The sequence below is a fragment of the Gracilinanus agilis genome, chromosome 2 (genome assembly GCF_016433145.1).
Source record: "Gracilinanus agilis isolate LMUSP501 chromosome 2, AgileGrace, whole genome shotgun sequence".
NCBI classification, from domain to species: domain Eukaryota; kingdom Metazoa; phylum Chordata; class Mammalia; order Didelphimorphia; family Didelphidae; genus Gracilinanus; species Gracilinanus agilis.
This window is the reverse complement of record NC_058131.1, coordinates 556,847,108-556,872,537: the sequence shown is the minus strand read 5'-3', so window position 1 is coordinate 556,872,537 and position 25,430 is coordinate 556,847,108. Positions and strand designations below refer to the sequence as shown.

Below are 25,430 nucleotides of genomic sequence, written 5' to 3'. Positions count from 1 at the left end.
TCATTTTCTCACCTGGAGTCTTAGCCCAAAGGCTCTGAACTATGTTTTTCTTCTAATCTCTGGTCCACAGTAAACTGTTACTTGACATCTTACAAAACTCTGTATTGATCCTGGCATCAATCTGGAGCTTTCCTGGATCACTTCACTTAGATGTTCAATAAATGATGTAATGCAGTAGGTGAATGTTTTAAAGAACATGCCCTCTCTTATGACTTCATGTTATGCCATAGATTTTTGTTTTGTTTTGTTTCTTACTAATTAATAAGTGGAAACTCTAGGGGAAAAAAGCATCTCTTGGGGGTCTGATCTCTGTTGATGGTATTTTTTAGGGACAAACTAAAGGGAGAATTGGTAAGATTCTCAAAGGACACAACTTGTTTTCAATGTAAATAGTGATTCTGAAATTTCTGTTTCCTTCTCAGGCATGCTTGTTGGCTGGTTTGTATCTCTTGTGCACCACTCCTCCCTTCATCATACATGCTTACTAAATCATGGTAGATTTCTTTTGAAGATATAACTAGGGACACTAAAGTAGAGAAATATTTGAGGATGTGTTGACAATTATCTCAAGAGAATTTTCGTTGAGAAATCATCTTTTTTTGGGAATGAGGGAGAGGTTTGGAATAAACTGGGATCAGTGCCTTGTGATGAAATGTTTGTCTCATGCACTTTAACCTTTCTAAAAATCTAATTAGGTATAGAATTCCTTTTTGGGGTCTAACAGGTGTCAATCTGCATTACTAATTTTAATACAATCCAATCTTTAGAAATCTTGATTTTCTTCACTTTTTTCCATGCTACTTTGATATTTTTATTTTTTTGCAGTCTGTGATTAGCTGGATAGGTTTTCTTTTGTGGGGTATTGAGTTTTTTTTATCTCATTCAGATTGGAAGGACATGGCCAAGATCCCATTGCTGGTTAATGCAGAACCTTCTACTTGCTCTATTTTTAACCTGGGCTGGTTCACTATCCCATAAACAGATGACTGGCCTTGTGTCCCTAGTGGTTCAGCATATTGATATCAGACTAGGTATGAAACCTCTATCTGAGAAAATTTTTTAAATAAATTTTTATTTTATAAATTTATATATTTTTTATAAATTATATATATCTTTTTATTTATATATATTAGCTATATATATATAAAATTTATACATTTTTCCCAGAACTTACTGCTTTTTTTCTAATCTTGGCTACATTGATTTTAATTGTGCAAAACTCTTTTAATTTAATGTATTCAAAATGTTCATTTTACATCTCACAATTCTGATAAATTCTACTTTATGAAGAATAAATTCTACTTTATGGTCATAAAATTAATAGAGGATACAGGAACATATCAATAATCCCTAAGTAGTGTATATGACTTTTGAGTTTGATTTTAATTAAATTTATATATGTTATTTCCTTTTTTTACATATTTGTATCCTATCAATTTTTAGGAGAGAATACAAGATTTTATTGATGTGATTCTCTTGCTTCATGGTCACTATCAACATTAGCAGGCAAATGGTAAAATATCTGAAAAAACTCCTCTTAATTTTTATTTTTTATCTTAGACCAGCTTAGAATAGTTATGTAATTTAATGTTCACCATTGGGTATATTCTGTTTAAAAACCTGGAAATTAATTTTTCTTTTTAATACAAAGACAGATTTTTCAAAAAATATCTGACTTGCTCAATTGACATTTATTTTGAGATTTATGGTTCTTATTTCAATTTCCTTTTTATGTGATTTGTAAAGCTTCTGAGCTCTTTTTTGAAACACATTGTTCTTCTTCATGGAGTTTTTAAAAAGATTTTATGTAAAAGAATCATTTAGATTTTTAGAAATCTATTTTCCCTTCTTGTTGGAATCTGTCAGTTTTCTAATTATTGAATGTAGGTTCATTTAACATTAAAAAAGTCAATTTATTTTTTCAACAAGTAAATATTTTATAATTTCTGAAGGTTATATTTGGAATCAACACTTATTTTATTGTTATATACAGACACACTTACACATATATTTAAATATGAATATATATGTAAATATATTTTCTTATAAAATCCTATTTTTGTGTTTTTGTCTAGTTATATTTTAATGGGACTAATGTTATAGAAACATCTTCATCATCATCATCAAAGAAAGAAAACACAGGCAGGAAAACCCCAAGTTCTTTTAGTGGATTTTTTCAGTTCATAGCCTGTCATAGTGCCTTGCACATCTTAATAAATATTTGCTGAATCTATCAATGTAAGCAGCACAGCAAAGGATATGTGCTATAAAACACAGTTCCTTATGTGTTTATTTTAGCCTGATTTCATAATTCCTCCCACATCTCCTATGTGTTAGAGAGCCAACTTTTGCATGGTGGCTGGAATGCTGAGCAAATATCAATTTTGCTCCTCCACTCTCAGTATAAATAAATATTTCCCCAAGGATTCAAGGGGATTTGCACAGTTCAGAAACTAGGTTTCAGGGAAATGGCAGGAATTAAAAAGGATTCTCTGATCTTAATCCAAGGGGAGGGAGGACTGAAAGCTACTCTCGGTTGCTGATAACTGAGTCAAGTTAAAAAGAAAATATTTTTTTGGTGTCTCTAGAACATCATTCCTATGCCTGAATAAGAGAAATACTGAAAGGGTCCCAATTAACCCCCAGGCATGAGGTCCAGGAGCAGTCTCACAACAGAGTGACACTTCCTTTGAGGAAGAAAAATTGCTTCAGCAGATGAAGAGAAGTAGCTTCAGTTAGGGCAGATCTGAGGAGCAAAAAAATACTGGTGATTGTTGAGAGGTAGGTTATGAGAGATGTTCTAACTGTGAACTATTGAAGAAAGTACTAAATGAAGTCTCAAGTTGCATTTGCATAATTGTGTTTATCTAAAACATCTTCATTGATGATACTCAAGTGGGATGAGTTCCAAAGTTGAATGGGATTTTTATTATATATTTTACATATTATATATTATTATATGTGATGTTGTTATATTTTTATTATTATATCTTTTTATTATATATTTGTCTATCAGTGGCTTAGATTCTATTCAAAGGCAAGTATGTGGCCCAGTATGTGGGTGACTGGATGTTGAATAACTGGATCTGAGGGCTGTTATAGCCATGGAGAGTGAGAGTTAACCTGCTAGGGAGACTAGCAGCTAAAGAGAAAAAAGAGTGAGATTAAAAGAAGTATAGGAAAGATGGAGGGAGGCCAGCATGCTTTGAGAAGAACTAAGTGGAAGACAGTCTCTGTTTTTCTCATTTTCCCCAACTGTAATATGGAGATAATAGTGGCATCTATTTCTCAGGGTTATTGTGAGCATCAAATGAGATAGCATTTTAAAAACACAGCACAGAATCTCACATATAGTATGCACTCTATCAGTGATTTCCAAAGTGGGCGCCACTGCCCCCTGGTGGGTGCTGCAGTGATCCAGGAAGACGGTGATGGCCACTGGTGCATTTGGGGGCAGTGAATAACTGTAAGGGGGGGCGGTGATAGTATGTAACAGGGGATGCTAAATAATATTTTTTCTGGAAAGGGGGCGGTAGGCCAAAAAAGTTTGGGAACTACTGCACTATATAAATGGTAGTTATTATACCATCAGGATATAAAATAAATATTTTAAAAATCATGCTGTCCCCAAGGAGTTTATGATCACTTTAGTATTGTTTCCCAAGTTTATTATTGTTTCATAAAAAAATAAAAAAAGGTTACATGGGATATTAGGTTTAGAGCTAGAAGGAACACATTAGAAGCCTCCAGGTTCAATTTTCTTATTTTACAGATGAGGAAATAGAGGCTAGAAGAGACAAAGTGCCTGGCTGAGGCAAGCAACTTGCTACCCATTCCTTCTTCTAGATTCTATCCCTAGCACCATCATTCAGTAACCTCATTTTTTTTGATGAGTTTCACCCAATACTCATTTGTCACCCAATCATTCCCATCCAATAGTAGTTATTGCCTACAGACCTCCAGGACACTCCCTTTCCTCACTCAATGAGTACCTGGATCATATTTTTTTCTTCTCTCCAACTTTTACTCTTACACTTGGGAATTTCAATAACCTATTCATACTCCCTCATAATCTAACAATTCTTCAGCTTAGCTCTTACACACATGCTGCTGAATGGAAGTAAAGAAAATCATGTAAGTATTCTGACAGGGTCCACTCCACATTTATGTTATATAACCTCATCTGGGCCCTCAGTGTTGCTAGATAATTTTTGTATCTCCTTAACTAGCGTACTTCATTATAGTGGTTCTTCCAAACATTTTCATCTTTCTTCAAATCTCCCATAGCTCCCCTCACTCTTCTCTCAGATGAGAAACTTGCTTTTATTTTACTGAAAAAATTGAGGCTATTTGCTGAGAGCTCCTTTTTCATACCTCCTCACCTTATATCACCCAAATACTATCTATTGCTAACCCTTCTATTACTTCTGTCTCACAAGAAGAGGTGACCCTTTCTTTTGCCAAGTAAAACCCCTTTACCTGCACAAATGACCCCATTTCATCCCATTTACTTCAAGCAGGTTGTCTCTGATATTTTTCTCACTCTTATCTTCATTCTTTGTCTACTCACTGATTCTCTAATGGCTATAAACATATTAATGTTTTCCATCCTCAAAAAATGTTCACTTGATTCTCCCATTCCCATGAACTGTCTCATGTCTTTCTTGCCTTCTATGAATAAACTCCTGGAGAAGGCTGTCTACAACAGTGCCTTCATTTCCTTTCTTCTCACTCTTTTCTTAACTCACTACATTCTAGCTTTCAACCACATCATTCAACTGAAACTGCTTTTTCCAAAGGGGCCAATGATCTCTTAGTCACTAAATCTAAAGACCTTTTCTCATTCCTTGTTCTTCTTGACCTCTCTGCAGCCTTTGACAATGTTGATCACCTTCTTCAGTCTTTCTTCTTCCTAGGTATTCAGGTCTTCATCTAGCTCATACTTGTTAACCATCAGTATAGCATAGGACTCTATTGTAGCCTTTTCTTATCCTTCTATACTATTTAATTTACTGGTCTCATCAGTTCCTATAGATTTATTATTCTATCTATGCTCATGATTTCCAAGCCCAACTTCTGTGGTGAACTCCAGTCTTGAATCTCTAACTGAATGTTGGACATCTTGAAATGAATGTCTTACAAATATATTAATCTTAGCATTTCTAAAAGTAAATCTCATTATATTTCCTTCAAACCCTTCCCCTTCCAAAATTCCCTGTTACTGTCTAGGGTACCAATATCTTCCCAGTTCCCTATATTCACACTCTAAATGATATCCTTGGCTATTCATTCTCTCTCACCCTTTGCCCTACTTGCCCCACCCTCCATGTTCAATTTATTGTCAAGGCCATTTGATTTCACCTTTGCAAAATCTCTTGAATATAATCCTTTCTGATACTGTAACTGTTTGGTGCGGGCTCTTATCTCCTCATAATTGGACTATTGCAATAGCCTGTTGGCTACGTTGACCTCTTTGCTGTCCCTTGAATAAGACATTCCATCTCTAAGTTCTGAGCCTTTTCACTGGCTATTCCGCCTTCCTGGAATACTGTTCTTGCTCATCTTTGTCTCTTGGCTTCTCTGACTTTTTTGAAGTCCCACCAAAAATCTAGCCTTCTATAGGAAGCTTTTCCCAATATCCCTTAATTCTGGTGCCTTCTCTCTGTTAATTCCCAGTTATCCTACATATAACTTCTTTGTACATAGTTGTATGCATGTTGTCTCCCCTTTTAGATAGTGAACTCCTCAAGGCAGGGACTTCCTTTGCCTTTCTTTGTAGCCCTCAAAATTAGCAAATTGCTTGACACATTCTAGGTGCTTAATAAATGGTTATTGTCTGACTGACAAAACTGATAATGGTTTTAAGGCAGGTTTAAATCTTTCTAAATTCAAGTCTACCACTCTATCTTTTGTACTATCTAATTTCACATGACAAAACCAACAAGAAGAAATAGTTATAAATGTCAGCATGTTAAATAGGAACATTCAGTTTGGAAAAGGAAAAGAAATTGTTTCATAATTTAAAGGTCTGCATACAATGCTAGGCACATTTCTAGCTCATGTAAGCAACCATAGGGAAATAGTTTTGGTTATGTTTTAAGTTTTTTTGAAAAATGTTTTCTTCTTTTACCAATATAATATTTCTCCTTCACTTCTCCTTCAAAGATTGTTTCATTCTGAATGTTGATTTTTATTAATTGCGACTGTTTATTTTGCCACTGGAGCCCAGTTTGTGCCTTAAAAATGCTTGTTGATTGAATACAAATTTTCCTCCTCTGTTGTTATTAGTTTTATTTAAATTATTTTTGTTATGTGAGACTGCTCACAAAATGGGAGTAATCTGTAAATGTTTGTAAAGTAAAAATAAAAAAATCTCATAAAATTTAAAATTAAAAAAAATTTACTAAGAAGAGGTCTACATAGGGAATTGGTAATTTATCTACATAAGATTTAGACCTGGTCTTGGACTTAAGAAATTATTCTGACTAAATCCCTTCTATTGCAGACAAGATAACAGGAGTATTATATTTCATATTTGTGAAAGGAGTCAAGATACTGTCACCTTCCTACAAAGTTTTAGTTTTGAGGAAATTTGTAAAATAGAATTTGTGAAGTGACAAACATCAACAGTCAGGAAAGGTAAGGGACACAATAGTGAATAAAATTTATAAACTGGATCCCATTCAATAGAACATTTATTGCTTGCCTTTTATATGTGTATTGCTGCATTAGGTGATGCAAAGACAAAACTTAGCACAGTCCAGATTTACAGTAGAATAGTGGAATAAGACAGGAGTCGAGAATGGAAAAATACATAAAAGAAAGACTGAAAAAAATTGATTTCTTTTTGAAACAATGTTTCTTCACTCTTTACAATACAATAGTAGATGATCATATTCATATACCCCAACTTAACCATTTCCTGATTGATGGGCATTCCCTTAGTTTCCAAGTCTTTGTTATTACCAAAAAAAGCTGCTATAAATATCTTTGTACATATGGATTTGTTTCTACTTTTTTTAGATCACTTTAAAAAATTACTTAATTTTTTCAATTACACGTAGAAACAATTTTTGATAATTGTTTTATGACACTTCCTGATTCAGATTCTTTCCCCTCCTTTCTTCCCTCCTTGTCAAGGTACTAAATAGTCTGGTATTGGTTTTAACAGTGCTTTAACATAATACATATTTCCATATTGTTCATGCCATGACAGATGACACATATCATACTGTAACATCCATGATCTAAGTGGGGTTAAAGCTGTCTCACAGAATTTCACAATGCCCCCAGAACTCCAAGAAAGGGGGCAGTTGGGGCAGTTAAGAACTTGGGTATAAAAAGCCAGGACACCCAACTTGCAAGGACACTTTGGATACTGTTTTTAGGGTTCCAGGAAGGCTGGGAAGAAGTGTAGCATTGCTTTTTGTTAGCTAACTCATCTCTGACCTCAGGGAGCAGAGTGTTACTTTGCTGGTTTATTCCATAGAGACTATACCAGGATCTCAACTTATCTCTACTTCAAATGGATTTTCAATCAAAGTTACTTTCACCACCTTAAACTTAGTAACATTGGATTAGGAATAAGGTTAGTTAGTGAGAGAGATAAAAGTTGTTATTCAACTAAAGGGGATTTAGTTAACAGTTATTTCCTTCTGCTCTAACTGTTTAAGAGGGGGAAGGAGAAGAATTCTATTCACTCCTACCCCTCCCCCTTGGTAGGAAAGCAGCATCCTCCTTTCTGAGACTCCATTACCAACCATTGCAAATCTGACCCAATTCAACACATACATACATTAAAAACTCATAAATCTTTAGGCAATTGTGGTTAAGTGACCTGTCCAAGGTCACATAGCTAGGAAGTATCTTAGGGCAGATTTGAAGCCAAGTCCTGCTAGTTCCAGATGTTCTATCCACTATGCCACTTAGCTGTCCTTTCTTTGATCTCTTTATAAATGGATATAGAGTAAAATAAACAGAAAAATAATGAATACTATAATATCAATATTATAAAAGTGAAAAACTTTATAAACTGATGAATGGAATGAACAGAACTAGGAGGACAACTTATTTAATAACAACAACAATGTAAAGACAAATGATTTGAAGGCTGCTAGAATTATAATCAAAAGAAAGACTATTGATGATTCCAGAGGACTTGGTTTGAAACATTTGTTTATTACAACAAGGAGACAGAGGTGCAGAAATACATACATGCACATATACATGCATATACACATATATGCACACACATATTTTGTACACATCCATTAATGGATTTTTTTGACTATGCATATTTGTTACAAGGTCTTTGGTTTTCTTTTTTCTTCTTCCTCCAATGAGGTAGGAGGTAGACAAAAGAAATTTCTGTTAATTAAAAAAAAGAGGCAGTGATAGGAAAATGCTAAAGGGAAATTTTACATGCACTTTCAGATAAGATAATTTATTGTTAGTTTTACTTAAATTATTTTACTTTTTTATGAGGCCATTGACAAAGTAGAAGTGGGAGTAATATGTAAATGTTTGTAAAGTAAAAATAAAAAAATCCAATAAACCTTTTTTTTAAACCTATATCTTCTGTCTTAGAATCAATGCTATGTATTGGCTCCAAGGCAGAACAGTAAGGGCTAGGTAATGGAGGTTAAGTGACTTGTCCAGGGCCACACAGTTAGGAATTAAGGTCAGATTTAAACCCAGCACTTTTTGTTTCTAGGCCTGGCTCTCAATCCACTGAACCATGTAGCTGGCCCTAAAACTTCTCCTTTTTTTAAAAGATGAGATTTATACAAGGTTCAAGAAGGAATTGAAAGAAGATATCACTTGAAATTGGAGTGGTTGGAGGGAGAGAAAGTAACTTTCTGTTAATTTAAAAAATAGCACTTTCATATGAAGTTATGTTATTAATTTCACTTAAATTGTTTTACTTTCTCATGAGATCACTTAGAAATTGGGAGTGTTTGGTAAATATTTGTATTGCAAAGACAAAACAAATAAAAAAAATTTAAAAAGAGGTTTTTACAAGGTTCAAGAAAAAATTGAAATAAGATCACTTAAAATGGAAAGATTAAGAACAACTACACAGAAGAGGTCTATTTTTGATCTTTAAGGAAGAGAAGAGCAAATGTGTTCTAGGCAGAAGGGATTATATTTGAATTTAAGAAGATGAGATTAGGAAAGAGCAAGTAGTTTATTTGGCTGGAACATAGTGTGTAGAGAGGGAAATAGAAAAACTTTGGAAAAGAACGTTGGAGCCAGACTGTTGAGGACCTCTGTGAAAATATTTATTTTATCTGATAAGCAATTCAGAGCCATCAAAACATTTTGAGCAGGGGAGTAAATTACAACTCTACTTACTCATTTGGAAGATTATTTTGATAAATGTGTAGGGTAGATTAGAGATGAGGAGGACTGGATTGAAGAAGATTAATCAGTTACATTATAGTTGAAGTAATGAAGAACTCACTATATTATGAAAATTGAGGCAATAAAGATAATGACAGTATGAATGGAAATCAAGAAATGAATGGGAAGAATATTGCCAGTAAGGAAACCTAAATGTTTGAAAACAGATTAGATGTGAAAATTGAGGGAGAGGGATGTATAATATATGATTTCCATATTTTGAACTTCATTATTGGACAAATTACCATTCTCTTATTATTGAGCAATCAACAAAAGTATAGAAATTGGAAAGAGGGACAGATTTTTAGGGAACAATGATGAATGCACATGTGGTTATCCTGGATTTTAAATACAAATGGCATATCTGGATGCAAATATCCAACAGACCACTGGAAATGAAGGACTGAAGTTCTTGCAAGTAACATTTCTTATATGTTGATCTTTTTTATTCTTGATCTCTTCATTTAAGATAGATATTACATATATGTATACACACATATAAATATGTCTCAGGCCCCAAAGATATTTTTATAAAGACTATAACATTCAGAAGCTCAGTATTTTCTTCAGGGCATCCTTCATGTCCTTGTTCCTAAGACTGTAGATCAAAGGGTTTAAGAATGGAGTCACAACAGAATAAAAGAGGGTCACAATCTTCTGTGTTCCTGCTTCATGGCCTGAGGTTGGTTTCACATACATTACCATCACAGAGCCATAGAATAGTGACACCACAGCCAAATGGGACCCGCAGGTGGAGAAGGCTTTGCGTCGCCCTGCTGCTGAAGGGACTCTCAATACAGCTTTCAGGACCATAGCATAGGTTCCCATGATGAAAAGGAAAGGAATAAACAGTGGCAAAGAATTCACAATAGAACAAGCAAATTCTATCAAAGGGGCCCTGGTACAAGTGAGTGCTAGCAATGGGCCTGGGTCACAGAGAAAGTGGTCTATAACTTTGGAGCCACAGAAGGACAACTGGGAGATGAGGATGATGGGGACTAGGAACCATAGAAATCCAGACACCCAGCAGGTGATCACCAGGTTGATGCAGAGACGTCCTGTCATGATGGTGGGATAACGCAAAGGCCAACATATGGCCAAATAGCGATCAAATGCCATAATGGCCAGAAAAAAACATTCTGTACCACCTAAGGAGAAGAAGAAATAGAACTGAAGAAAGCATCCAGAGAAGGAGATAGTCTTGGTCTTAGAAAGAAAGTTGGCCAACATATTGGGTACAGTAGAGGTGACGTACCAGATCTCTAGAAAGGAGAAGTTGGCCAAGAGGATATACATGGGGGTGTGAAGTCGCTTGTTCCCATGCACGACACAGATGATAGAACCATTTCCTATGAGGGTCAGGATATAGATGATCAAGAAAAATATGAAGAGGAGGGTCTGAACCTCTCTGCTACAGGGGAATCCAAGGAGGATAAAACCAGCAGTACCATTAGAGCTGTGTTCCATGTAAGAAATTTTCATTTGCTTGTAAGCTAAAAATCAACCAGATGTTATTGATTAAAAATAGATCATTAAAAAAAACATTCCTTTCAGGTACTAAAGAAAAAAATAAAAAATTGTTGACTGAGTACAGAATATTGGAGAAATATAAAGCTTCAGTATATTAAGGTTTCTGCCCACAAATACTTATGGTATAGTAAAGGAATTATAGATCAATAACCATGAATGTAGTCTTGTAATGGTAATAGAACTGATAGGAAGTATGGTTTTTCCTAGGTGGAAAGAGAGGAACTGAAAGATAATGGGAGGCAAGAGTCTTATTGGGTCAGGAAAGCCTAGCCCTAAACTACCTGGGCTTCTCTGAATCCAAGTCCATAAGCTTCTATCTATGATTTTTGTAGTCCCTCAAAATGGGATGTCTTTCAAAATGGGAAAAAACTACATTTCCCATCAGTTACCTCTGCCAATATAGGCTAGATATAATACAAAATAATGCTTGTTGACCGTGTCAGAAAGGTATAAAAAATAATCTTCGAAGTTGGAAGGTATTTGTTAATATGGATCAAGGGATCAAAAAAAATGTGAAGTAGCTGGCATTTGATCTGGTCTTTAAAAGAAGATAATAATAGGAGTGCAAAACTTTAGATACCAGGACTTATGGGTCTCCTATTTCAAGTAAATGTTAAAATGCATTCATTTCCCCTTGTATCTACTTTGCTAATCTTTCTTCTCTTTCTTTGTGTCTTATACAAAGTGCATCAAAAGTCTTAAGGCAGTTTTAAGCTATTAAAAATATTAAACTCTCCCTTTTTTCAAAACCCCTTTCCCAGTTGTAGTTTTCCCCAGGATGCTATCGGATGTTATATTCCAAAAATACTTGCCCTCAGCTGATCTCTAAGGTGTCAGCTGATATGGGTTTTAGGTAGTGCCATTTCCCAACTTTTTTTTTTTAATTTTAGTGTGATTGTCTTAAAGAGCCCAGGTCTTCTAATGATGAGATTGTAGGAAACATGACAGGAGATGAGGACAAAGGAACAGAAAAAGTGTTTGATTTGGAGGAATATGAGTTCAAATTCTGCCTTGGAGACTTAGTAGCTATGTACACATAGGCAATTTACTTAGTTTGACTGCTTCCTCACATGCAGCTTAGGGATACTAAAAGAGTAACTACATTATAGGGTTATTGTGAAAATCAAGTAAAATAATGTATGTAAAGCATTTTGGAAATAAAACATGCTATATGATTTAAAATTAAATTAATAATTTTAATCTAATAATTAAAATGCTATATAAATATCATTACCTGTGGAAATGATACCAAGGGGAAGTGGATATTTGAAAAAGAAGATAAGAAAAAGAAGATATGTGGTAAGCATAAGGGATAGCTGATAGGTAGGTAGGTATTATTAAGATAGTTTAAGGTAGGCCCTTAAGATGGATTGATTTCTGAGCTTAAGGGAGGAAATGCATTTGTCAAACAAGATAGGTAAGCATGCATGACTTGTGTTCAGAATCCTTGGAAGGAATAACTAAACCTATGACACTACTGTTCCATTAAAATTAAATGACTGTTGTTCATGTTATTGTTATTCCTGGTGCTTCTTATAGACTACATTAAGGGTAGCATTATCCTTACACTTGGAAGCATTTTGTAAATGGTAAAAAGAGCATAGGACCAGAAATTTAGAGCTGGAAGGGACCTTAGGAGCTACCCAGTCCAGTCCCTACATTTTATAGATAAGGAAATCAAATCAAAGTGAGATTAAATAATATGTTCAGGATAACTCAGCTAGTAACAGTCTGAGTCAGAGTTTGAATCCAGGAGTTTCTAACTCTAAATCTTTTGCTCTGTCCATGAATTCATGCTGTATTTCAGCCACATAAATGTCGAACCTATCTTAAAACATTTCTCTTCTTTGTAAAAAGCTGTTGTTCCATAATGCTTCTTTGCTTTGTCTATAAAACAAAACAAAGAAGACATTCTAGAGAAATGAACTTTTGGGAGAATTTTGTTCCCCAAATGGTATTTTTATGTCTAAATATAAGGGATTTATGAATTTATACTTATTTGCGCATATATATGATTGTAGGCTTTTAACTACAATTACATAATTATTTTTAAGGTTTTTATCTATAGGGCTTTATATTCTTAAAAGTATAATAATATCCTCCATAGAGGGAGTTAAAAGAGCAACTAAGACCAAGGAGACTTTGGTTTTAATTCTGGCTAAGCCACTAACAGCAAAGGCTATTGGGCAGATAACTAAATCTGTCCTTTCTCATCTGGAGAAAGGCAAGGCTTCACTAGATGGTCTCTAGAGTTCTCCCATCTTGATGTGTTTATGTAGAGGTCTGCTCCAAGGATGTCTTGGATTACGGTCAGGTTGCTGCTTTTGCTTCACTGCTATTTAGTTACCACACAAGTGAGTAGGAAGAACATTGTAGGCATGGGAGAGAGATGCTGAATGGCAATTTGGATAGTATAATTGGTCTTTAGAGTGTGTGGAGGGGTGTAAAGTGTAGCAAGTCTGAGAAGTAAGAAGTATGAAAAACTTTAATTGCTAAAGAACTTCATATTAGATCTAGCAGGTGATATTAGGCAATTGGAGTTTCTTGTGTGTGTCTTTGGGTGTATATGAGTGTGTGTGTACACCCTGAACAATGTCACTATTTGGTATTCAGTTGCTACAATGCATTATGGGCCAAGAAAAAGATAATCTTTAAGAGGGCAGTGCCATTACTCACCTGCATTCATCCTTTTATTTCTTTGTCTGCTTTACAGAGAGAAGCTGTCCCATTGGCCTGCTCTAAATATAATCTGCAAGCATTAAGAAGGATAGACAGATTCCTTTAGAAGCTCTTTTGACCCAGTTTCTTTGGTCTACATGATAATGGTTATTTTGTTTGACTGAAACTTTACATATGACTATCTCTTCCCTTCCAGTGGACAGACTGAGTAGACCTGGAGGACCCTACAGATTTTGGAAAAGCTCCAACTTGGAGGAGTGGGACTTGTACTGTAGACTAGAGTCTAACTACTTCATTATTGGTTGCCTCGCATCTCTCTCTCTCTGTGTATGTGCACTGCATGATATAAGGAACAAATGGAGAGGCTCTTTAGAGTGCCAATTATGCATGCACCTATCAATCCCAAAGACCTCCACCCACTCAGGCACCCAACTTGACAGTCTGATCAGATAACTCAGGCCTCAGTTCACTCCATTTGAAAAGTCTGACAAAAGGTTACATGAAGATGGTAGTCAGGTATCCCTCTGATTTCATTTTACTATGTGCTCACAGCTGATGTTCTCCATTGTGATAAGTGAGAATGCCCCATAGAGGAAAAAGTAGCTCTCCAGTAAGCCTGAATCAAAGGACCTTCAGAAAGAACCTGGAAGTCACTTTATTTACGTATTTGTATTTTCAATAAGCACTACATCACCTTCTTTCCTGGAGCAGGACAAAGGACCCTGAAGTCCAGATCCCCTTTCTTCTCTTCTCATGAGTGCTTCAAATTTCCTTATGGAAGAACGTGAAGCCAGGGCTGTTTGAGCTCTTATGGGGATAGTTTGGAAAGATTCATGCTTTATGGAGGAGTTTTGAATTGTATGAGCTCTGAGGTCCTTTATAGCTTTGAGATTCTATTAGTCTATGTTACTTTACATTTCTGAAAGGAAAAAAATATCCTATGCAAAAATTAACCCAGGAAAAGAGGGTGGATGTGGGACTGGTGCAATACTTGCATAGTGTTTGCTAGGAAAGGGAGAGGTTATAAGTAAAATCTACTCTGGAGCAAATCTCGGATCCTTAATCTTTCAGGGACCAATTATTTATCTGCAGAAGGAGAATAGTGTCTAGGGACAACTTTGTGCCTATTTTTTCTTTCTCTTAAGAGCCTATTCCCTCTGAGGACTTGGTCTCAGAAATGAGTCTTATAAAATGTCTACATGATGCCCAAGGTTCTACTAGTTGTGTTTCTCTTGCTTTTCTTCTCAGATCTCTTAGGTGACAGAGGATAAAATGATCCTACCAATCTAGGGTAGTCCCTCAGGGTTCTGGTATTTTTATTTGGAATGTAGGGTCAAGGTAAAAGTCAAGAGAATAAAAGTCAAGATAACAGATGTTGGAATGAATGAATGAATAAATGAAATCTGGACTAGGGCTCAGAACACTGGAATTTTAGACTCTTTCCCCCATGACTCATACCAAGACCCAGCAAATGCTTTGTTTTCTTCCTGTTTGTTAATCTTTAAAATGGAGGAAATAATCACAATACTTTCCCAATCTATCAGAGATAATAGAATCATGGCTCTGTAGCTAGCTATAATGGATTCTAGAGACTATTTAGCTTGACTCCTTCATTTTTGATATGAGGAAATGGAGACCTTTAGAGTTAAACAACTTACCCTGGGCCACACAAATTGTAAGCAACAAGATACAGGATTTGAACCCAGGTCCTCTGTCTTTAGAATCAATCTTACCACTAGACCACAAACGAGAATTAATTATTCAAGAAGCACTCTTATACCCAGGAGCAGATGTATTTAAGGCTCTTAGAACAAGGCAGGGATTTAAAAAATGGTAGTTATTAATTAGGATTTCATAATTAGGATCAATCAACATGCATTTACTGAGCATTGAGCATATGTAAAGCAATACTAAGGATTAAAAAAAATGAAAGCCCCTGCCTTCTAGGAGCACATATTCTAATGGGAAAGACAACATGACATAGATAGATATATATCAGACATAGGCAAATCAAATGCAAGGTAACCTTGGAGGGGAAAACACCAACATCTGAGGGTCTCCATCAGTAGATAGTTCTTGAACTGAATCTTGAAGAAAACAGGACTTCCAGGAGGTATTGGTGAGAAGGTAGTGTGTTCCAGTCATGAGAGATACCCTGTGCAAAGACCTGGAGATGGGAAATGGAGTATTATGTGTGAGGAACACCATATTGATCAGGATGGTTGAATCATAGAGAGCATGGAGGGAAATACTGAATAAATAGCATGTAAAAGTAAAAAGGACTGAGGTTGTGATGACATTCAAATGTACAACAGAGAAGTTTCTATTGGAATATGTTTCTATTTCTCTATGGAATAGAAATTCTTAGAATTTACAGAATGTAAAGCAAAATGATCAGACATATTTTAGAAAAATTAATTTAATATCTATATGGAGGGTAGATTGGAGAAGGGGGAAAGGTAGAGAGACCAAATAGGAGGCTCTTGCAAGGGACCTGGTGAAAGATGTTCAGGGATATGAGTGGAGAGAAGGGAGAATATATGAGAAACATGGAGATGGAAATGACAAGAATTGGCAATTGATTGGATGTGCGGTGTGTGTGTGTGTGTGTGTGTGTGTGTGTGTGTGTGTGTGTATGTGTGTGTGTGTAGTCAATGCTTTCATTTCAAGATTGTATTCAAGGGTAACTAGAAGGATGGTGGCACCTTCAAGAAAAATAAGAAAGCTCAAAAGAGGGATCAGAATATAATGAGTTCTGTTTTGGACATTTCGAATTCAAGGTGTGTATATAACAGTCAGTTTGAAATATGTATTAGCCAGTTAATGATGTAGCACTTGAACTCAGGAGAGAGCTTAAAACTTGTCATGTAGATTTTGGAATTATTTATCATAAAAATGACAATTAAATCCATGGAAGCAGATGATATTACTAAGTGAGAGCATAAAGAAAAAAGAAAAAGGGTCCCAGATCAAGTCTTGATGATTGCTGAAGGATATGAGCACCGCACTGTGATTTTTCTTTTATTCAACAGTCAGAGAAAATTGTGATTAATGTTGGAGGGGACACAAAGTTTGTGTATCTGAGTTCTGCCCATTGGCAAACATTGTAATGATATTGGCCAGCATGGCCCTTCTAAGGAGTTTACATGTTCTCTGTTCTGTTTTCTTCTCATGAAAAATAAACCTTTTCTCAATAAGCCATTGTGACTAGGAAACTGCTTGACCTCACCTTTAAGGTCTAAGAAATGTCTTGGCACAAGCCTAAGTGCAGAACATTCTAGAATGGTGATCTCAAGGATTCATTAAGAGCAGTTCATTACATATTAACCTCATTTTCCTTTTTGTCAGGGTTGCTAAACTAATAGATGAAGAGATATCTATGGATATAGTTTGTCTATTTTTAATGAAGCTTTTGGTAAAGTACCTTATGCTAATTTTGTGAAGAATATGGAGAGATGTTGAGATTATCATACAAATATATAGTTTCACAACTGTTTAGATGACCAGAACCCAAAAGAAATTATTAATGGCTAAGTACTCTAGAGATCTGTGATTAGTACTGTTCTCTTTAACATTTTTAACAATGGATTGGATAATGACACAGGTGGACATACTCACCAGATCTGTAGGTGACAAAGGACTAGGAGAGATCCAACACTCTAGATGACAGTCAGATTCCAAGAAGATACAGAGATAGGCTAGAGGATTAGGCTGAATATGTTAAGATGAAATTCAATGGGGGTAAATGGAAAGTCTTACATTTTGGTACAATGAAAACAAACTTCATAAACACAAGATAGGGGAGGCATGCAAGGGAAGAAGGAAGGAAATATGCCTTTATTAAGCACTTACTATGTATCAGATACATTGTGAAGTGCTTTACAAATATTTTCTAACTTGAGCCTTATTGCAACTCTGGGAGGTAATTATTATTATTATTATCTACATTTTGGAATTAGAAAAATATAGGTAACAGAGGTTAAATGACAGGGCTACCTACCTATTGTGTTTCTGAATCTGGATTTGTCTGCAGGTCTTCTTGACTGCACCAGCTAGCTGCCTCATGGTTAGATAAAAGTTTGTCTGAAGAAGATGGGGCGGGGAGGGGTATTGAACTGCAAGCTCAACGAGAGTCAGCAGGGTGCTGTGGTAGCCAAAAAAGCTATTTTGGATAAGCTGACCAGTTGTTGAATTGATGTTATTTTGAACTGCATTAAAAGAAGCATAGTTTCCAGGAATAAGGAAGTGATCTACTCATTGTACTCTAATCAAAGCTCTTCTGTCAGGATATAGTTAGTCTAGAGAGTATTTAGGAGAGGACAACTGGGATTGCATAGGGCACTGAATCCACATCATGTAAGAATCAATTGAAGGAACTGGACATATTCAGCCCACAGAAGAGAAGATAGGGAGCTAACAGTCCAGTTTTTGAGAATTTGAAAAGCTATCTTGTAGAAAAGTTAGGCTTTTTTTTTTTGGCTTGGCAGAACCAGGAATAAGGAGTAAAAGGAATATAAGAGCAAATTTGATGTCAGGAGAAAAATTTCCAATATATAGAGTTATCCATAAGTGGAATGGGACTGCCTCAGGATATGGTAGATTCTTTCTTCATGGAGGTATTCAAAGAAGTTGGAAGACTACTTATTGAGTATTTGATTTCTTTTAGTTTTGAGTTGTCCTAGATAGCTGCTGAGATTCCATCCAATTATCAAGTTTTGTGATTCTGTGAATAAAGTATGCAAAACCCTATTCTCTCATATTTTTGTTCTCTCATATTTTTGACAAAATAATGGTATTGATGATGATTGTCTTCATAAAGATTTTGTAATGATTGGAAATTAGGCATATAAATCAGGAGTTACTGATTTTTAATTGCCTTTTTCATAGGAGACAATTAAACTAACTGGGATCCATCCTCCTCTCAAGTTTTTTGGCATTTATCCCTCTTTTAAGAATTGTGAGAATAGATCTCTTAATGTTCTGCTAATTATATTTCCTCCAGCATGGACCTCCTCTGTGTAGTTTGGTTTGGCCTGAGTCTTCCTTTTTTCATTGTCTTTAGTTTTATTTCTATTTCCATTAGAGTCTGGGATGTTCTGTCCCCTTACTTCTGTGTGTCAGTTACTCTGTTTTCCTTTAAGACTCTGATTAAATGCCACATTCTGCAGAAATTCCACCCCCCCCCGCCCAACCCCCGACTGCTAATGTCTTCCATATTGTCATCTCCATTAAAATATATGTTCCTTGAGAACAGTGTCTTTTTTTTTTTTGGTCTTTCTTTCTATCCCCAGAACTTGATAAAGGTACCTGCCATGTAGAAATGGTTAAAAAGTAAGTATTGATTGATTGGTTGAACTAATGAGCAATGATCCTTTTGATGGTTCCTGATAGTCCACATTGTGGAAAGGTCATTTCTCTTTGACTATAGTGAAAACTGATAAAAGATCCTAAATAAATCAGAGAGTCACTAAATCCCAAGCAAAACCACTAATTATGATTTCTTAAATGTTATTTATACAGTATTTCTCCTCTTATTTAATTCAACCTCACACACTTATTTTTGGAAATACAAGATTTTATTCACAAAATCCTTTGCCTTTTCTCCTCATTATTAGGTGGCAAATGGTATATTTCAAGTGCTTGGTTCTGTGTTAGTCTGAAACCAGTTTAACATGGAAACTCATTTTATTGTTTATTTCTATGTCCTAAAGAATAGAAGCAAGTCTTCTTTTCTGGAGAAATGGAATTTGATGAAAAAACATCACATTAAGTTCACAGAGATTTTCATCCCATTGTAGTAGTAGAGATATACCTATCTACAAATCTCTCTCTCTCTCTCTCTCTCTCTCTCTCTCTCTCTCTCTCTCCCCTAGATCCCTCCCTCTTTCTCATGTTGGGGGTCAAAGTAGAAAATCAAGCAAATATTTAAAGTAGTTAAAAAATGTTTTAACATGGATGACTTAAGAGCAAGTGAGCATATCTCTATTGAATTGATCAATCAAAGGCATTGAACTAACATGTCCTGTATAACTTCTCTAAAATAGCAATTCAATTAGGAACTGAGGATTTGAATGTTTTTCAGTTTAGAGAAGAGAATTCTTCCAGCCAAGTCTCCAAAAGGAAAACTTTTGTGAGGGGAGGAGAATAGTTTCTATCTTCTATCAGTTTTCCCCCAAATCCTACCTCTATATTGTTGAAAGAAGACGACTCTGTGAACTTTGAAGGATTTGGACTTCTCTTATATAGCATAGTTACATCCCTTAAGAGAGGTTGGTAGTACTGTCTGCATTGAGTGTTGAGGAAAAACTAGATGTACTGATAAAAGACAGATTCAATACTCTACAAAGAACCATGCAGAAATTCATACCATACCTAAAAGTAGCTTCATGAGAGTTCTATGAAGGGGAGAAAAGATTGCTAGAAAGATTTCTAGGAGCTATAAGTGACTCCCATTGCCACATGCATCGCATAAAATTTGTTATCTTGAGCCCATTTTGTCTGGATTCTGCACATGCTGGTATAGGAAAGTATATAATCAATTAAATAGATCCGTACCTTCCATCTTAGAATCAATGCAACATATTGGTTCTAAGGTAGGAGAGTGGTAAGAGTTAGGCAATGGGGGTTAAGTAACTTGCACAGGGTCACAGAACTAGGAAGTATCTGAGGTTAGATTTGAACCCAGGACCTGCTATATCTATGCCTGGTTCCACCATCAGTTTTTGAGAAGACATTTTATATCAACTGTCCTTTCTGACTTTAGAAAAATACCCTCTGTAAAAAGTTAAGTAAGACTGGCTTATTGTTTTCAATTGATAATCATTGGAGGGAAGAACTCTAGTGGGGGCTTGTGAGCTATTGTAACAGAAAGATCCCTTCCTCTTTCCTTTTCTCAGAGGTCCTCCTAGCACTCTGGGGAAAAAATGAAGCAGCTGACTTCTGGGATCCAATCTGCAAGTATGAGTGAGGGTTGGGAGAGTAGCTCCAAAACCTGTGTTACATCTATTTTTATTTTTAAAATTTCAAGTTAAGTTTTGAAATAACAGTTTATATTCTTATGCAATTTTAAGGGTTTTGAATATGTTTAAAAGAAAGACTTGTATTTTAAAAATCTATTTTGTAACCTTAGCGATCTTTCAACTTAATAGCTGTTGAATGGAGGTTTATTTGATATTTTTAAAATGTATAGGTTGTCGTGATCATGTTCTTCTAAGGAAAAGTACTATTCTCCTATAATAATGTAATCCAGTTTATCAAGGATTTATTAAGCACTTGCTATGGGCAAGGCAGAGATTCAGAGTGTCATTGTGAAGAAAAAATTGGTTTGGAATTAGGAGGTTAGGGAGATTTAAGCCTTGCCTCTGACACATCTTGGTTGTGTGATCCTGAGCTAGTCATTTAAACTTTCCATACCCTTGGCAATTGTGTATTCCAATAAATTGGAGAGAAGGTGCTGCTCTGTATAGGCAAAGGAAGTTTTTCACGGGATGTTCTCTCCACTGATGAAATCAGAGTTGGAAATTGTGCAAGGAACTGTGTTAATCCCTAGACTATACAGATAAAATAAAAAACAGATCTCAAGAACCTTCCATTCAGTTGAGGAGATTCAGTTTGTAAATAAATATATCAGAAAGCTGTGTTTGAAACCAGCATTTATTTTGTTTTCAAATCTTTAAAAAATTTTCAGTAAAATTCAAATTTCTAATGTCATTGGGAACAGTGTTATAGAAATAGCATCATTAAGAAAAGGTAATGAAATGGATGCTGAAAGCTTTTAGTGGCTCCCCTTACCCCAGTCAGAGTAAAAAGAAAAGAAAAATTGAGCTGAGAGATGTAATTTTATCTGAGTTAATGATGGAGTGCATAATTTTTCTTTCAGTCAATCAAAAAGCACTTATTAATCTTCTACTGCCGTGTGTGGCCATATACAAAACTCTATTTCTAATCACAAAGAACTTACATTTTTCAATAATATCTTTTTCTGAAAAAGAATACCATAGAACAAAATTATTTCCCAAGATAAATAAAATAAGAAAGAACAAACCAAATCTATAAAACTTTAAATAGAAATGTCTCTTTGGGATAGAAAGGGAAACCATATGTTGATTTGAAAGGGGAAAAATAAATCAGGGGTATATCCCTAATTTCATGAATCCACTGTTAAGAAAAAACAGTATGGAGTATTTTTGAAAGTTTCAACTTAATGAGATATATTTTAAGAAATATTTTTCATGTTTCATCATAATGTTAAAAATTTCCTTTCAATATTTATTTAAATGAGTTTGTTACATTTGTTTAATGATTTGTATTATACTTTCGGTCTATATTCTACTTTTGGATTATATTTATCAATTCAGTTTGATTCAATTTTTTTCTTTTAAATTCAATTTGATTTACATATATTAAGCACCTGCTAAGTGTCTGGCATTGGGTTAGGTATGGGGATACAAAGATAAAAGTTTAACAATTCTTGCCTTGAAAGAGTTTCCATTCTCTAACCATCATTTTGTAGAAGTGCAATGCACAACATATTTTAGTTTTGGGCCAATTTTTTTAAGGAAGTTGTTGATTAAATGTTGAGGCACACTTGCCAATAGATAATTATATAAATGATCAAACCAACTTTGAAACAAGAAGGGAGGTAGCCAAATGGATAGAGTCCTTAGTTTGGAATCAGGAAGTTTTGAATTTGAATCCTGCCTTAGACACTTTTTAGTTATACAACCTCTGAAAAGTAATTTCACCTTTCTGTTTCTCAGCTTCCTCATATGTAAAAAAATTAGAGTTGGACTCAATGACCACTAAAGTCTTTTCCAGTTGTCGATCCATGATATAAAGATACTTCTGAAAAACATTCTTGCAAGTCTTCAGAAGAGGAAATTTTAAACATTATCTATGGTACCAAAGAGGTTGGGTAAGATAAAGCAAGGTTTCCTCAGTTCTACTTTCCTTTACTGTTAATGAGCAATGAATTTCTTAGTTCCACAAAGAACCCAGGAGTTGTGGATGACTTCCTTGATTCTAAGTCTGAGAAATTTTTGGATTACATGTTGTGAAGTACCAAATAGAAGCAATACCAGGAAAGGTAAGAGACTCCATGGTTTCTGAAGTGTAATAACCAAATTCAAATCAATTCTTTAGATACACATGCACAACAAAGTTAGACCCTAGGGCAGAAAGATGAAAAAAAAATAGACTATGTCCTCAAGGAACTTGAAATATGATAATGGGGATTAGATATACACACAAATAAATATAAGGCATAATGTGTTGAAGATATAGGAGTTCTAAGCAAAATGTTAACAGAACTTTAAGGAAGAAAGTATTCACTTTTTACGGGCATCATTTAAATATATCTTTAGAGTACCTGAGACCAGAAGGAATGCAAGGTTATCAAGAGCATGAAATATCTAGGAAATGTGTTACAGGCACAAGTTGGAATGGGTGCCATTGAACCACACAGAGGTGGAAACTGCCATGATGAGATTGTGGAAGCAGATTGGAGTGAGATTGTGGAGGATTTTAAACACCAACCTCTTTCTAGAGAGAATTTTCTAAATCAATAAAGGCACAAAACTGGCCCAAACAAGATATATGTTTTATCCTGAAGGAAATGGGGAGCCATGAATGCTTTTGATCAAGGGAATAAGATGACACCTGAATATTAGAAATTAGATAAACCTGGAGAATTGGGGAGACTATACACAAGAAGAGCAGTGAGAAATCAGTTACAATATTCTAGGCATACAGTATTCAACGTAATATAATGAAGGTTGTAGTGATGTAGTGTATAGATATGGACATATGTGAAAAATATAGCAAAGATACAATCTTGAACTGAGGGAAAGGAAAGAGTAAAGGAGGATCAAGATTTTGAGTTAGAGTAATGTGGGGATGGTTGTACCATGAAACAATTGTACCATGAAAAAATCTGCAGGAGAAGATTTGGGGATGAGAAATGGAAAAAAGAGTTCAGTTCTGGATAGTTGTTGAGATGCTATTGAGATATCCAGGTATAAATGTCTATCAGGTAATTGGAAAGGTAGAAGTAGAGAAAGAAGATATGCTGATTATTCTTGATAGAGCTTAAAAATTTATAAGGTTCTCTAAGGGTTTCTTTTGCTGAGACCTTGATTCTTATATACGCAGAAATTTGTTCAGGGCATCCTTCATCTCCTTGTTCCTAAGACTATAGATCAAAGGATTTAAGAATGGAGTCACCACAGAATAAAAGAGGGTCACAGTCTTTTGGGTTGCAGCTTCATGACCTGATGTTGGTTTCACATACATTACCATCACAGAGCCATAGAACAATGACACCACAGCCAAATGAGACCCACAGGTGGAGAAGGCTTTACGGCGACCTGCAGCTGAAGGAACTCTCAACACAGCTCTCAGGACCAAGGCATAAGTTCCCATGATATAGAGAAAGGGTGCAAACAGGAGCAAAGAACTCAAGATAGAACAGGTAAACTCTATCAAAGGGGCTCTGGTGCAGGTAAGAGCTAGCAGTGGGCCTGGATCACATAGAAAGTGGTCAATAATCTTGGAGCCACAGAAGGACATCTGGGAAATGAAGATGATAGGAACTAGGAACCAGAGGAAACCAAATACCCAGCAGTTGACCACCAGACAGGTACAGAGATGTCCTGTCATGATGGTAGGATAATGCAGAGGTCGGCAGATGGCCAGATACCGATCAAATGCCATAACGGCCAGAAAAAAGCATTCTGTAGTACCTAAAGAGAAGAAGAAGTAGAACTGGAGGAAGCATCCAGAGAAGGAGATAATCTTGGTCTTAGAGAGAAAGTTGACCAACATATTGGGGACAGTAGAAGTGACATACCAGATCTCTAGGAAAGAGAAGTTGGCCAAGAGGATGTACATGGGGTTGTGAAGGCGTTCATCCCTGTGCACAGCACAGATGATAGATCCATTTCCTATAAGGGTTAGGATGTAGATGATGAAGAATAGTATGAAGAGGAGAATCTGAATCTCTCTGCTACAGGGGAATCCAAGGAGGATGAAACCATCAGTATTACTGGAGCCATTGTAGGTGTTGGAAATATTCATTTTCCTGGATGTGATTTGAAAAAAAAGAGGTGATTGATTGAAAAATGATCAATAGTGAAAATTCTTTGAAGCTCCAAATAACAAATTCATCTACAACACATTTTTTTAACGTTTAGCAGTCTTTATCTTTATTTTAATAACAAATTTACTCCTAAGTTTTCAGAAGTTATGATTTATGTTTTCTTCCTCCCTTCCTCCCTCCCCACTCCTGGAGCTGACAAGCAATTCAATCTGGACTATACATGTGTTATCACATAAAACATCATTGTCCTGGCCCAAATTAATTGTAGTGATTTGGAAGCAGTTTCCTTCAGAATTTGTTTTACACAGGACATTCAGTCAGAGGTGGTAAGGGCAGAATTAGAATCATTCTAAAGTGGTGTCTATATATACAAATTACTCAAACTGAAGAAATCTAAAAATGGGTATAATTGAATATCATATTCATATCATAATATCTTATCTTAGGAGAATATTTTGTCTATCCTGGAGTCAGGAAAATTTGGATTCAAATTCTGATCTAATACAAGTTTTGTGATTTTCCATAAGTCATTTCACCGTTAGGAACCTCAAATTCCTTATCAGTATGGAAATGCCTGTCATTTCAGCAATCCACCAAAGCAAATTTCAAACCAGCTATGATTTTTTAAGCATTCTTGGGAGTTAAGGAACATAGAAACCAAGTCATTTGCCTAGGCCCTAGGGCTATTCAGGAACATTTGAACTAAGGTCTTCCTAACTCTAAG

The 25,430-nt window shown here is 35.4% G+C and overlaps 2 protein-coding genes across 2 annotated transcripts; both read right to left on the bottom strand.

Moving 5' to 3' along the window:
* Positions 1 to 9,948: 9,948 nt before the first annotated feature.
* LOC123234151 (olfactory receptor 11G2-like) lies at positions 9,949 to 10,884 on the bottom strand. Its single transcript, XM_044660093.1, has one exon. It carries the CDS (start codon positions 10,882 to 10,884, stop codon positions 9,949 to 9,951), a length of 936 nt encoding a protein of 311 aa, XP_044516028.1.
* A 12,864-nt stretch (positions 10,885 to 23,748) lies between these two features.
* LOC123236075 (olfactory receptor 11G2-like) lies at positions 23,749 to 24,684 on the bottom strand. Its single transcript, XM_044662335.1, has one exon. It carries the CDS (start codon positions 24,682 to 24,684, stop codon positions 23,749 to 23,751), a length of 936 nt encoding a protein of 311 aa, XP_044518270.1.
* Positions 24,685 to 25,430: the final 746 nt, after the last annotated feature.